Source organism: Nomascus leucogenys, chromosome 22a (genome assembly GCF_006542625.1).
Source record: "Nomascus leucogenys isolate Asia chromosome 22a, Asia_NLE_v1, whole genome shotgun sequence".
Taxonomy (NCBI): domain Eukaryota; kingdom Metazoa; phylum Chordata; class Mammalia; order Primates; family Hylobatidae; genus Nomascus; species Nomascus leucogenys.
The window spans coordinates 24347717-24362507 of NC_044402.1; the positions used below are offsets into that span (position 1 = coordinate 24347717).

Here is a 14791-nt window from a genome sequence, read left to right on the forward strand (position 1 = left end):
TCTCCTCACACGTTCCTGCCTACAGTGGCCCTGCATTCCCAGGCTCCAGTGGGCAGGGCAGTCAAACCCCAGGCAGCAGAGGCCAGCAGGTCAGCACCCTTGTGTTGCTGGCATCTCTAGCCTATAGCCACAGCAGGCTTGTCCCAGTCCCAGCCACCAAGAGATCAAGCAGCTACCTTTGAATTCCAATGTGATTCCCTCCTGCCGGCGGGGCCCAGCCCAGCCTGGCCCAGCCCAGCCACATACGTGGGCAGCTCCCCTCTCTGAGCTCTCCAAGAACCCCTCCCACCTTCATCCCAAGAGTTTTTCTTAATCTTAGAAGGCACCAAAACAAGTCCTGCTGCTTCCACAGATCATCTGCCAGGAAATAAAACGTTCTGTCCTGCGTAAGTGGCTTTCTTTGCAGGAATCCCCCTTCTCATTAGACCAGGTGAAGGGAAAACAGTCCCAATATGTTCATCCTTGTATGGGAAATTTTAAAAATCTGAATTTTTTCAACCTCATCAAGGAAAATGACAGAATGTGTGGACTTATTTAATACATTACTATGAATTAAATCATAATAGCTTTCAAAATTGAACTTCCTTAACTGTCCACCACCCTTACCCATCTGAGAGTTGATGCTAGGATTCTAGTAAAGAATGCTGCTTTCAGAATTTGCTGTGAGTACACGTTGGTGGAGTGAAAGGAGGGAATCAGTTGTGTAGAAAGGAAAGATTTCTCTATATTCCAACAATGTGCAAAATAAGTGTAATTAGATTAAAAGAGTTGTCCAAGTTGCTATTAAATTAAGAGATGGATCTGTATACTTTGTTGTGATCTAATTTCACAGCAATATATTGAGAAGAATTTAGGACATAGTTTGAAGGCAGAGTCATCTCTGAATCTTATTTCCAGCCCTACCACTTAACGGCTGTGTGACCTCGGGCAATTTACTTAACCCTCTCAGAGAAACCTAATTTTTTTCATCTATAAAATAGGGTTATTAATAACTAGTTCATTCAGAATGAAATGAGATAATGCTTTTAAGGGCTTAGCACAGTATCTGGCCTGTAATAAATGTCCCATAAATGATAGCTGTATAATTACATCTGTGGCACACAATTTAAAAACATTCAGTGGATTCATTTTCAATTACTTTAATTTTTACTGTTATATGTATCTTACTTAAATTCTTTTCCTAAAATCAGTGCAAATTTTTCAATATTCCAAAGCATTACTCTTTAGAACTAACCACTGAAATATGTTACGTTTGTGAAACAGCAAAACAAATATTTCACTATCTAATGTTTTCCTTGGAGAGTGGGTGTGTATGTCGTCACTCGCTGAGATTGAAAAGTCCTGGCCAGACCAATAAAGAACATTGGAATTGTTTGTTTGTGGAAACTGGGATAACTAAGGGGCTGTTTCAGTTACATAATTAAGGCAAGGTCATTTCATGTTGTTTAGCTAGTTGCTATATGGGGGTTCTTACAGCTCAATCCCCCTCTACCCCTGTCACCCTGCAAACTTGGTCTTGTGTTTTGGGGACCATGAGGTTATGACTCAGACAGAGTGGTTAAGAATACTCTGGAGTCAGGCTGCTAGGTTCAGTTTTTTTTTTTTTTTTTGAGATGAAGTCTCACTGTGTCCCCCAGGCTGGAGTGCAGTGGCGCAATCTCGGCTCACCGCAAGCTCTGCCTCCAAGGTTTACACCATTCTCCTGCCTCAGCCTCCCGAGTAGCTGGGACTACAGGCGGCCGCCACCACGCCTGGCTAATTTTTTGTATTTTTAGTAGAGATGGGGTTTCACTGTGTTAGCCAGGATGGTCTCGATCTCCTGACCTCGGCCTCCCACTAGGTTCAGTTTTTAGCTCTGCCACTTTCTAGCTGTGACCGTGGGTAGCTCATTTTACTTCCCTAAGCCTTAGTTTCCTCAACTATAAAATGAAGGTAACATTCTGACCTCAAAGGATCGTACTGAAGACTCAAAGAGAGAATCTGTGTAAAAGGTTTAACATAGAACAAGGCATAGGGTGCTTCAATGTTTCCTGTATGGCAGATGAATGACAATGATGTTTCAGTGGTTACAGTCACAGAACTAAGTTATCTTTTTCCTCAAAAATCTCAATAACAATTCTCAAGTGAAAATCAAACCCAAAGTTTGCCATCACGAGTATAGTGGAATTACCCATAGATGTACAGAATTAAGGAGCAGCAAGGGACTGTGCCTGGCATTGACCAGCCCACCCTGTTGTACTTCTCCCTCTTTACCCCTTGTACCCTAATCTCCCCACTTTACAGAGGAGGAATTGAGGCCTGGAGAGTATAAAGGACTTGAGGGCAGAAGCTCTGCTGCTTAGTAGGGGAGCTGGAAGTCCAACCCAGGTGTTCTGTTGGTTGGTGTTTTGTCTAGTGTACCATATGCTTCCCTAATATCTATGTGCTATTTATAAAGTCCTTGTCATTTACATATATCATGCACCCACAAAAGCATGCCAAAAGCATTTTGAAAGTATGAAATGCTGTTAAGAAAATCAATTCATTCTTCAAAGGAAAGCAATGATTTGCCCCAGGAAGCTGTCATTGATATTTTATTAGGTGCTAAGTGCTGATCCCTTCCATTCCATTCTTCACATCCTTACTCCTTATTTCTTAGTGTTGGGGCTGTGTTCACATATCACTCTCACTTGAGCAGGGAGGATGGCCCCTGTTTCTCAGGCCTTGGGTTTTATTGCTAGGATACCAGGCTGCTAGAATCCGATGGAGTTATATCAAGGGGCTGAGGCACACAGGAGCGTGAATTCTGCTGAGCCAGGTGGATCCTCGTGCTCAACACTGGACCCTCTGAAAGGCTGCCAGGTGCCGAGCCCGCAGGCCTCCTTTATTACTGAAGTGGCTCCTTTGGCTGCTCCTTCCACTTTCTCCCCAAATAATCTGATCTCTCAATTGTCTTTCTTTCATAGCTTCCGGTCACCCACACTGTTTCTTTTGCCACCTTGAACTCGGCTCTGACCGGGAAGTGCCTTCCAGATTTGCCAGTCATGTGAATGTCGAGTTCAGCATGCCCACAACTTCTGCCTCCAAAGCCAGTGTGAGATCTATCTCCGTGGAAGACAAGACTGATGTCAGGAAGTGGGTCAATTATTCTGCACACTACAGCTACCAGGTAGCCTTGGGAAGCATCTGGCTAATGCTTCCAACTCCATTTGTTCGCCCCACTACCTCCCCCTCTTATTCCTTTTAGCCATGCTTACTATGTTCGCCTGGTAACCTCTTACTGCCTTAGAGGAAGTTCACCATACATAGCTGTGGATGTGTCTGCTCTGATTTAAATGCATGATCTGGCTAGTGGATGAGAGAAAGGTTGGAGAAAAATAAAGAGGCTCATCAAAGAGAATATAATGTCTTTCTGTCATTATGAGCAATGACAACAAAAAGAATAATGGGGGCCAGGCACAGTGGCTCACACCTGTAATCTCAGCACTTTGGGAGGTGGAGGTGGGCCGATTACTTGAGTTCAGGAGTTCAAGACCAGCCCGGCTAACATGGCGAAACCCCATCTCTATAAAAAGTACAAAATTAGCCAGGTATGGTGGTATGTGCGTGTAGTCCGGCTACTCAGGAGACTGAGGTGGGAGGATCACTTGAGTCTGGGAGGTTGAGCTGCAGTGAGCCGTGATTGCACAGCTGTACTCCAGCCTGAGTGATAGAGCGAGACTGTGTCTCAAAAAAAGAAAAAGTAATGGGGTAAAGGAGTTGTTATTATTCATTTGCAATATAATTTATATCACAGAGTAGTGAGCTTGGAAATGGAGGGGAGAAAATGCTATCCCAAAGCATATGCTTCAGTTAGAGTTGATGAAGTAGACCTGAACAAAGTTAGGACACACATGACCTGGGTACTGGGCTGTAACAGGACAAAACTCAAAAGCCAAGCAAACGTTTATAATAGTAACAGGGTCAGGGCTGTGGAAGCAATCATGAAAGTTTGAGTTTTCTGCCATAAATAGAAAGTGATACTTTCCTGGGGAGTTAGAAATTCAATAGGAGATTAAATGCCAACGATTGGAAAGGGAGTTTGTTAAAGAAGGATTTTGCAAAGTGGTTTTCTATTTATAATAATATCCTTGGATTTATATGGTGATTTATTTTTCCTCTAAATGTTTCCTTAGTTGTGTGGGCTAAAATATTTAACTACCAAAGGGAACAAACACTCCATCTTGTGGCTAGGAAAAAAATAGCACCTCCCTCAAACCTGACGTATGTTGAATGAATCATTACCCGGTAGGTCAAGCGTCATAAATATCCAAAGTGGTGCTGAGAGGAGCAACCTGAACCCTGAGCTCAAAGAATTCCTTGCCTGAGCTATCAAAGATTTTGGTTGAGATGTATTACTTTCAAAGATTAATCTATTAATTTCTTGATAATTACAGCGACAGTATTGTGCAGAAGATGTGGTAAAACTGTAAACATTCCAGTATTTATCAGTTTGGAGGTTTTCTAAAGAGAGAAAGTATTGGAGGTGGCCAGGTGCTGTGGCTCATGGCTGTAATCCCAGACCTTTGGGAGGCCAAGGCAGGTGGATCATTTGAGGTCAGGAATTCAAGACCAGCCTGGCCAATATGGTGAAACCCTGTCCCCACTAAAAATTCAAAAATTAGCCAAGCATGGTGGTGCATGCCTGTAATCTTAGCTACTCTAGAGGCTGAGGCAGGAGAATCACTTGAGCCCGGGAAGTGGAGGTTGCGGTGAGCTGTGAGCCAAGATTGCGCCACTGCACTCTGGTCTGGGTAACAGAATGAGACCCCGACTCAAAAAAAAAAAAAAAAAAAGTATTGAGGGGGTACAAACAGTCAATTACAAAGGAATTAATTCATTTGATAAATCTTTGTCGATTGCCCACTGTATTCCTACATTATTGCATAAAATATTGAACAAGATCCTGCCCCTGTCTTGTGGAGCCCATGGTATAGTGGAGCCAGACAGGTGTGCAAGATACAGTGGAAATATTCACAGAGAGAAGTACCTAAGTCTACTTAATAAGTCAAAAATAGCTTCACAGAAGGGGTGACCTTTGACCAAATGTACAAGGCAAAGAATAAGAATTTTCCTGGTGGACCATGAGGGAAAGGGAATTACAGACCAATTAAAGAACATGTGCAAAGAGTGGGACATGAGTACTCAGGGCCAGTAGCTCCAATGTGGCTAAAGCCCAAAATGTTAGCAAAATTATAAGAAATCTCAAAGTACCTAAGGAGTTTTGGTTTATTTATTTATTTGCATGCTTTTTCTCTTCTTTTTGATTTTTATCTCCAACTTCTATTCTTGGCAGGTGGAAATTGAGCAAAAAAAGAGTTTGAAGCCGAACTTTGAAGGAGATGAAATGGAAAATCCCAAGGAGTGTGGAGTGCAGTGACAAAGCCTTGCGGCAAGGAATCCTGATCCCAGAGTCATGATAGGGTGTCTTCCTGAGTAGCTGAAGTTTCAGTCAATACCTGCTGTGGCCACTCCATGTTGGGAACAGTGTACCAGGTCTTCCTGTTTGCAGTTACTTGTATTTTACCAGGAAACCCTGAGAGTGGTGGCTTTTGGAGAGGCTCTTTGATTCTGGTCATGCCTAAAGCACGTGGTTCACCTGACTGTTGGAGCTTACTGTATAATTAAGCCTCCTTGTCTTGTCTCTGCTTATCTCACAGCACTGGTATGTGGTTTGTTGTGACTGTTACAGTCAGGAAAAGAACCTCCCACATCAGTGTTAGCACGATTCTCTTCTGATGTTCATCTGTCACTCGTATAAGTTTCTGGAAAAGGCAGTCTTGAGAAGTTAATTAAGAATCCATCTCTTTCACTCTGTCTAGAAAAGGTTCAGAAAAGGTGCAAAACAAATTTCCTCTTTGGGTCTTACTAGACCTTTTTGAGGTGTCTCCATTCTTTAAATGTTAAGTTTCCAAGACATTTCCCTCCTGGCTCTGGACTGTTTAGATTGGAACACTTTTTCCGTCTCTCTAAGGTTTCAGTCACAGGATTTGCTATCCTGAGTCACAATAGACAATGGAAAAAGGCACAATAGGAGACTTTTTAATTCTGTGAATGGACCCACATTCTGCAAATGGCTGTTGAGGGGAAGGCAAAGTTAAGCTTAGTTTTCTTCATTCTGGAGAGAAGAGACATTAAATATAAGATGACGTTCAGTTCAAGAGGTAGATTCAATCTCAGTGCATTCCCAAATTCACACTGAAAAATACAGTCCACTTCTGATTCCTGAAACAAATATATATAATACCTGAGGCATTTGTAAGGGGCGTTTGGGAGTTCTTTTTATACCTCATGACCAATAGACAGTTGCACGTCCCTTTAACCCAACTTTATAGGAAATTTAAGCTGCAAAGATAATTTTTAAAGCTGTTTTAAAATTAAGCTTGAATGAGCTTTCCCCCAAAATTCAGAGTTTGATAATCACAGTATTGGATTGGATTGAAAAGGCATCTCTAGGGTTGAGACATGGAAAAGCCATATTTTTCTAATGTTGGGAACATTATATCCTGATTCCAAGAGTCAGAATGCTCACTCCATCTTCTTTTTCTTCATCTGTTTCTGGGACAATTAATCTTCTTTTCCTTCATCTGTTCCTACTCACCTCTGCTTCTTATTTGTATCTTAGTGTTTTCTCCCATGAAGAATACAGTGGGGGGACAGAAAGCACACTTTATTGGATTTGTAGATGATGCAGAAATGAATAATATCTCCAGTTTTTGGCTGATGGATTCAAGATTAATGTATTCAATGAACAATCATTGGAGTCTAAATATGTATTGACACTGGGATATAGAAATAGTTACAGTATTTTGAAATATCTGAACTAAGACTGAAAGTAAAAGGATGATTGAATAGGCATTAATGAGAAACCCTATATTCTGGGTTTTTAAAATGCAGCCCTCGAAGTACAAAGTGGAGTGTGTGTTTGTGGATATGTGTGTTTATGTGTGTGGTGTTGACGGGAACGGTGTTAGGAAGACCTGGTTTCACAGTAGTTTATAGAGAAATATTTCCTTACAGAAATGGAGGTTCAGTGTTGAATCAGAAATATATCATGGCTATTCACAAAGCTAATGTATTCAGCTGGTGTTAATAAAAGCCTTGCATGCTTTTATTAACCCTCTATCTAGTCCATATCTAAATGGAGGGTTGAGTTCAATTATGGGTATCATATTTTAAGAGAGACATTAATTAAGTTGATTGTGTCCACAGGCATGTGACCAGGGTTGTAAAGGGTCTGATGATGCAAGAACAAGGGAGTCGCTTCCCTGAAGGAACAGAAGGTATAGCTGGAAGGGGAATGCAGACAAGGAGGGAATGATACAATAGCTGCCTAGAAATTTCTGTTGAGCTATAAAAAGGAAGAGGAATTAGACTTACTCTGTGTAGCTTCAAAGGGCAAAAATAAGAACAAAGAGGAACTTTACAGGTGACAAATGTTTGCTTCAATATAAGGAAGAATTTTCTAATACGAGTTGTTCTAAAGAGGAATAGACTTAAGTTAGTAAAATTTCCTGTTCCTGTGAATGCCCAACGGTTAAAATAACCACCTATCCCACGTGCTGTGAAAGGGAATCTTACATTGGATTTGGTCTATATGTCTACCAAGATTCCTTCTAAATATAGGTTTAGTCTCAATAGTAATAAGACTCTCTAACTTCCTTTGTCTTTTTCTTCATAAGTGGTTTTTCATGCTCTTTGAAATACAGTGGAGTTCCTTTGAGGTTTTTGTCAAGGAATTTCAAAGCATATCTCTTCCCCTGTTGTACTAAAGGCTTTTGAGATTGATTCCTCATAGAACATCTAAGTCGACTGGAGAGTTGGCAAGGGAAATGAAGCTCATCCCAGCACCTTCCTTAGTCACTCAGGCTTAGCAGTCTGTCAAGATCTCTGCCTCATCTGCTAGCATCACATGTGGATGGCTTGTTGGAGCTTATTTCCCACCGCCCCCCCCATGGTAAATTCTCATTTCCTGTGTACATGCACCTGGAGTTTTTTTTTTTTTTTTTAACCAAGAGTTGGGAAAAATCCCTTCTATGCTATCTATATTCTGCAAGCAAATTATTATTATTATTATTATTGTTGTTGTTGTTGAGACAGAGTTTCGCTCTTGTCGCCCAGGCTGGAGTGCAATGGTGTGATCTCAGCTCATTGCAACCTCTGCCTCCTGAGTCTCCTGCCTCAGCCTCCTGAGTAGCTGGGATTACAGGTGCCCACCACCATGCACCACTAGTTTTTGTATTTTTAGTAGAGATGGGGTTTCACCATGTTGGCCAGGCCGGTCTCGAATGCCTGACCTCAGGTGATAAGCCTGCCTCAGTCTCCCAAAGCTCTGGGATTACAGGCGAGAGCCGCCATGCTGGACCCACAAATTATTATTAATTTTTAAAAACCTAACATCTTAATTTCATCAAATTTGTTTTCCCTCTACTGTTTTTAGGAAACTGATTATGGGTAGCATTTAGGGGTTTGGGGATAATAATACTATATATTTTTAGATGTAATGAGTGTTTTACTAGGTTTAAATAACTTCTATAGAAAACACAAGTGGGCAAATTAACTATGTAATAACCTACATAGAAAACAGTTGGGCAGATTACCTGTGGATATGCAGATTCTACTTTTGCCACCCTGGACCTGGACTTTTTATTTTTTTGTGTGGTCACAAATAATCTTTGTTATCAATAATGTGAAAATATTAAAAATGAATTCATTTTACCAGTACATAGTATTACTCTTGGAACATAAATTAGATATCATGTGGTATCAAGAGCTGTGGTTTCTTTTGAGCCTAGGGCCTGCTTTTTGACTTTACAGCAAAAAGATAAGAAATGTACTCATTATGACATGTCAGACAAGACAATGTGAGGCACTTTGTGGGGAGACCATTAGATCCCCCTTGTCTGCTCTTGCAGACATAGTACTAGTTATTCCTTATCAAAAGTTTGCATTTCATTCATATTAAATATTATCTGGACAGTTTCATTTTTTCTATTTGGCTCTTCCCTTACTGTGCCTTCCTGCATTATTGGCAGGGTTCATAATCCTTGAGAACATTGTTTGATTTAAAATATTTTTTATTTGAAATGAGACTGATTTCTATTCAAATCCAATGGCTGGGAGTAAGAGTTTATTTCCCTAGAAACTTATGTTTCTGAGAAATGGGATCCATGAAAGCAAGGACTGTATATAATTTTTTGTGTTTCCAACACCTAGCATAAAGCTTGGAATATAATAGGGTTCAGCCACCTTAAATGCTTGCCGGTAGGGCAAACGTATACTCATGAAATAAAGGAAGATGAGTATGTATTCAATAAATGTTTGCTGAAAGAATACTGACCCTGAGACTCGAAGGCTACCTAACCCTTACTTATCATCAAATACTCATAATAAAGCCAGCAAGCATGCTTTTATTTCCTGAAGGACTTAAATAATTTTGCCTTCCTTTTATTCCTGCCTCCAGAGTCAAGTAATAAAACCTGTCAGCACTTAGGCACTTAATATGCTGCTGAATTTGAACTACAATGTACCTCATTCACATTGAAAAATATTTTTGTGCCCCAAAGCATAGTAGCATAGATGCTGTCCATAGTCCCGGTGATTGATTGCTTTGTTCCTGCAAGTCAAACAGATCTATGAGCCTGAGCCTTGCGCATTTCAATGGTCAGTAGGAAAAGAAAGCATTTGATAGAGGAGTGCACAACCAGTCTTCATGCACTAGGTCTTTGTTCTTCCAGCACTAACCGCTGACCGTTACTGTGCATTTATTTTGTCACCACAGTAAGATGGAGATCTGAGATAGTAAGGTCAAAATTTGTGAGATAAAATCATGATTTTAGAGGTGATATATATTTCACCATAAGTTTAGTGGTGGGAAAACAGAATGAGCTGAAGTTTTTTCTTAAAAGCCTTGGGAATATTAAATTGGTTTAAGTAGGAAGCACTAACCATCTAACCTGCTTATAGAAATTATCCCAGTTGGAATGGTAACTTTAACTCTTCTAAAAATGAGGATTATATGTTAATTCCAGCATATCTAGACCTTAGTCAGGGATGTCCAATCTTTTGGCTTCCCTGGGCTACATAGGAAGAAGAATTGTCTTGGGTCACACATAAAATACACTAACAACAGCTGATGAGCTTTAAAAACGTGGCCAAAAAATAGCATTTTCTTTTCTTTTTTTTGAGACGGAGTCTCAGTCTGTCACCCAGGCTAGAGTGCAGTGGCACAACATCGGCTCACTGCAACCTCCGCCTCCCGGGTTCAAGTGATTCTTCTGCCTCAACCTCCCGAGTAGCTGGGACTACAGGCATGCGCCACCATGCCTGGCTAATTTTTGTATTTTTAGTAGAGATGGGATTTCACTATGTTGGCCAGCTAGTCTTGAACTTCTGAGCTTAGGTGATCCACCCGCCTTAGCCTCCCATAGTGCTAGGATAACAGGCATGAGCCGCCGTACCTGGCCAAAATAGCATAATGTTTTAAGAAAGTTTACAAATTTGTCTTGGGCCACATTCAAAACCGTCATGGGCCAAGGGTTGGACAGGCTAGCCTTAGGTCATGTCCAGAATGCAATTTAACAGGAATTTCAAACAAAAGTAACAAAAAATTAAATCCACAAAAAAAATCATTTTGTAAATGCACTGTCTCACACACTTTACTACCAAGTCTCATTCAAACCATGATGACTCTTCACATAAAATTAGGGCATTGTCATCAAGTTTCTAAAGATGATTTCTAAACATTACCAGGGTCTAAGTGCTAATTCCCCACAAATCACCATTTCTTATCTTGTTTAAATGAGACTGGCTTTAGATATCATGACTCATATTTATGTGTATAAGGAATTAAACGTGAAGGAGATGTATAAGGCAACCACAAATGTAGAAAACAAATGTATGTATTAGTAATATTCTCCCATGTTATTAACTAAAACAAGAATGTGAGATTTTTACATTTCTTCTAGTGTGCCTTAGCAAATCTGCTGGAGAAAGTCTAGTTGTTTTGAGAATTGAAAAAGAATGCCTCTCTCAACTTGGCAATTCTAAGCCTGTAAAGGCAGAAACTATCCACAGCAATGAGTTTGGTAGTGCTTGGAGAGAGGCAAATGATCATTGGATGTAACAAAAGCTATAAGAGAACAGACTAAAAAGAGAATTTCAATATGAAAAAGTAAAATCTAGAGAGATGACAAATCAGCATTCGGTACCAAGCCTCAAAATACTTGAACTAGAAGCCATCTCTTAAAGTTAAAAGTAAGAAGCTCTAGGAAAAATAAAGATTGCATAGTAAAAAGGGATAGATGGCAGGATTAATTCAACTCAACAAATATTTATCAAATGTCTACTCTGGTCAAGTGCTGTGTTAGCAGACAGCTTCCCTAAAGGGAGGAAAGGCTAGACACGAGGACATTGAGGATTGTTTATTTAAAGTCACTCATAGGCATGCCATAGTGGATTTATTAAGGGGGAATTGGGGCTTCTGTGAATCTTTAAAGGACATAGCCATGGAGACAATCACTATGTTAAGTAAGTTGCTGTTTTCCCAATTGGGCTTCAGTTTCCTGAGACAAAAAAGTGAGGAAGTTGGATTAATTGTTTCTTCTAGTCCTTTCCAGCTCTAAAGTTATGGGTTATTTTACAAAATATCCATTGGTGCCACCTTTCAGTGACTCTTCCTATGTTTATAAGAACCAAGAAATTTAAATTTTAAAGATTGGAAAAATCACCTGGTCCATCTTTTTCCTTTTCACATTTTTTTTTTTTTATCATTTCCCCAGACAACAGAAACAGACAACCTTCCAAATCCTCTATTTTGTAGTTGCCTTCCACACACAGACTTAAAAAGAGGATCAAAGAGGGTGGTGAAGATCAGGTAGAATGCTTCTTTGGAAGTTCCATCAGAACAATGGTGTTAGTGTGAAGAGGCACAGACAGGTCTCCAAAATAGATGTTAGGATTTGGGTGCTACTTGACACAGAAGTAGGTCTAACCCTCCAAGTACTGGGGATGCTAGGATAATCAATGAGGTATATATATATATAGTCTTATGTCATTTTGTATAAAATATTGTAAAAATTAAGGAGGACACTCAGTAAACATCCTGGGACTATTTGTAAGTTATGGCAAAACCAGATGAGAGAAAAGAGACAGTCCCCTCTGCATCCTCATTGTCTCTTAGTAACATCAAATTGTAGTTAAAAAAAAATTTTAAACTATGTACAAGCTACAAAATAGCATCTCTTTTGTGGTATGTTTGAGTGTGTAATTTTAGTTTCTTTTCTGGTTGTACTTGTGGTAGTCAGATGTGTTGGATTGATTCCAACTGGACAGAGTAAGGAATTCCAGCATCCTCTTCCTGCTTGCTTGTGTTCCCCCACAGATCAAACCCTCAATTCTAGTTGGGGATGCTGTCTAGCCCCACACTGTGACTGAAGCCTTAAGCACTGTTGCGCCTCCATGTGCTTTGGATCAGCAACCCCAGTGGTATTCTACAAGAGCATTCTGGGAAAGCAGATGTATAGTCAGGTCCCAACAGCAAACTGCTGGGTGTGAGAGTTCTAAAGTATAGGGGTGAGGGAGGAGAAGGATATGAACTCCTGTGACCTTAAGCCAGCATTCATTTAACTTTCATGTCTACTTGACAAAAGAACCTGGAGAAAACTACCATATTCAAGAGATTAATCAAAATCAGTGTTTCAGCCAGGCGGTGACAGAGAAGCACCATTCCTCACCTTCCATTCTTGTAATGTCTGTAATAAATTTCAGTGCATCAGAATGGATGAATCCAAGCTCCAGTGAATGATTCAGCTGATCCAAGCCTTGCATTTTCCATCATTCATCATCCATTCTCATTCAGTGTAACCTCTTGCACTATTGTGGTTAATTTTATGTAAAACCAGTTTATGGTTTTTTTTTTTTTAATATGTGCCTATGTAATAAAGTCTACACACTGGCTATCTGTAGAGGTGAGGTTTTGTTTTTAGTTGTTCTACTGATTATATCCTTTTTTGAGCTATGAAAATGAATTATTAATAAAAAAATTTTGAACAAAGTGTCACTATGCCAAATTTAATGAAGTCAGACATATGAAAAGTAATGCTTATTAATATAAGGCCAATCACCTAGCTTATATGGTTAGTGATCATAAGCTGACAAATTAACAAATGACTTGTTTAATTATCCTAGTTAAATTTGTCATAGATATAATTTAGTCAATTCAAGGTAGGCTGGCTGGACCCAGTGGCTCATGCCCGTAATCCCAGCACTTTGGGAGGCTGAAGTGGGTGGATCATGAGGTCAAGAGATCGAGACCGTCCTGGCCAACATGGTGAAACCCCATCTCTACTAAAAATACAAAATTAGCCAGGTGTGGTGGTGCATAGCTGTAATCCCAGCTACTCAGGAGGTCGAGGCAGGAGAATCGCTTGAACCCGGGAGGCGGAGGTTGCAGTGAGCCGATGTCGTGCCCACAACGTACCTGTGGTCTTTGGTGAGAGTTGGGAGAAACACCTCAATGGAGAGTTTGGAAAACTGCATTCTATAAAACAAATGGGATTTGTTGCAGAAGAAAGAAAACATTACACTGTTTATCCTCCCCAACACCAAGTCTTCACCTGGACCCAGATGTGTGACATAGGAGGTGTGGAGATTGTCATCCTGGGACAGGATCCATATCACAGACCCTATCAAGCTCACGAAGCTGCTTTAGTGTCCAAAGACCTGTGCGATCTCTGCCTAGTTTGGAAAACGTGTATGAAGAGCTGCCTACAGACAGATGGTTTTGATCATCCTGGCCATGGAGATTTATCTTGGTGGGCCAAACAAGGTGTTCTATTCACCATCTTCACTGTGCAGATCCATCAAGCCAATTCTGAGAGAGGCTGGGAGCATTTGCCAATGCAGTTGTGTCCTGGCTAAATCCGAACTGAATGGCCTTGTCTTCTTGCTCCGGGCTCTTAGAAGGAGGGCAGTGCCACTGATAGGAGGTGGCACTGTGTACTGCAGGTGGCTCATCTCTTCTGGTTGTTGGCGTATAGAGAGTTCTTTGGATGTAGGCACTTATTCCAAGACCAATGAGCTGCTGCAGAAGTCCAGCCAGAAGCTCACAGACTAGAAGGAGCTGTGATCCTCAACTGAGGGGTGGTCTGTCTCCATTGGTGGTTTTTGAGAAGCTGCTGTTAAAGTATTTGTCATTTATGAAGTCGAATTGAAGATTTCTGAATTAATTCTTAAGTACTTTGCATAAGGGGGCAAAGCTTCCATTAAAACAGCCATGAAGCAGGCTGCCCGGGAATGGCAGCTTTATCCAGCCAGATACAGCAAAGGCTACTCTTTGACCAAATGTCTTTCTCTGCAACATGGCTTCAGCCCAAAATACGCAAACTTCTCAGAAGATAGGTGAGGTCAAATATTCACTTGGCTGTCTTCACCACCTTTACTTTTATGTTTAAGGGGGGAGATTGCACTTTTTGGTACAGCCCTAGTATTGTACCTGCTGCTACTAGGTTTTGCCTGGTTAGACTTCCAGTTACAAGGTGTTCGGGTGTTTTTGCTTAGAAAGGAACCCTTTTCAGTGCTGGGCGTGGTGGCTCACGCCTGTAATCCCAGCACTTTGGGAGGTCAAGGCAGGCGGATCATGAGGTCAGGAGATCAAGACCATCCTGGCTAACACGGTGAAAACCCGTCTCTACTAGAAAAAAATATACAAAAAATTAGCCGGTCGTGGTAGTGGGTGCCTGTAGTCCCACCTACTCGGAAGGCTGAGGCAGGA

The 14791-nt window shown here is 40.8% G+C and overlaps 1 protein-coding gene and 1 pseudogene across 3 annotated transcripts in view; both read left to right on the plus strand.

Moving 5' to 3' along the window:
* The window catches only part of STON2 (stonin 2), a 173890-nt gene extending 165758 nt beyond the window's left edge, over positions 1–8132 (plus strand). For 2 of the 3 annotated variants that reach the window (XM_030804175.1, XM_030804177.1), the window contains exons 7-8: positions 2946–3148; positions 5315–8132. In XM_030804175.1, coding sequence (XP_030660035.1) covers positions 2946–3148; positions 5315–5398 — 287 coding nt within the window. In that variant the 3' untranslated portion in view covers positions 5399–8132. Of the gene's footprint in view, positions 1–2945; positions 3404–5314 lie in introns of those variants that run through there. The other variant, XM_030804178.1, reaches the window with a different exon arrangement.
* Positions 8133–10545: 2413 nt separating this feature from the next.
* LOC100606754 lies at positions 10546–14146 on the plus strand (annotated as a pseudogene).
* Positions 14147–14791: the final 645 nt, after the last annotated feature.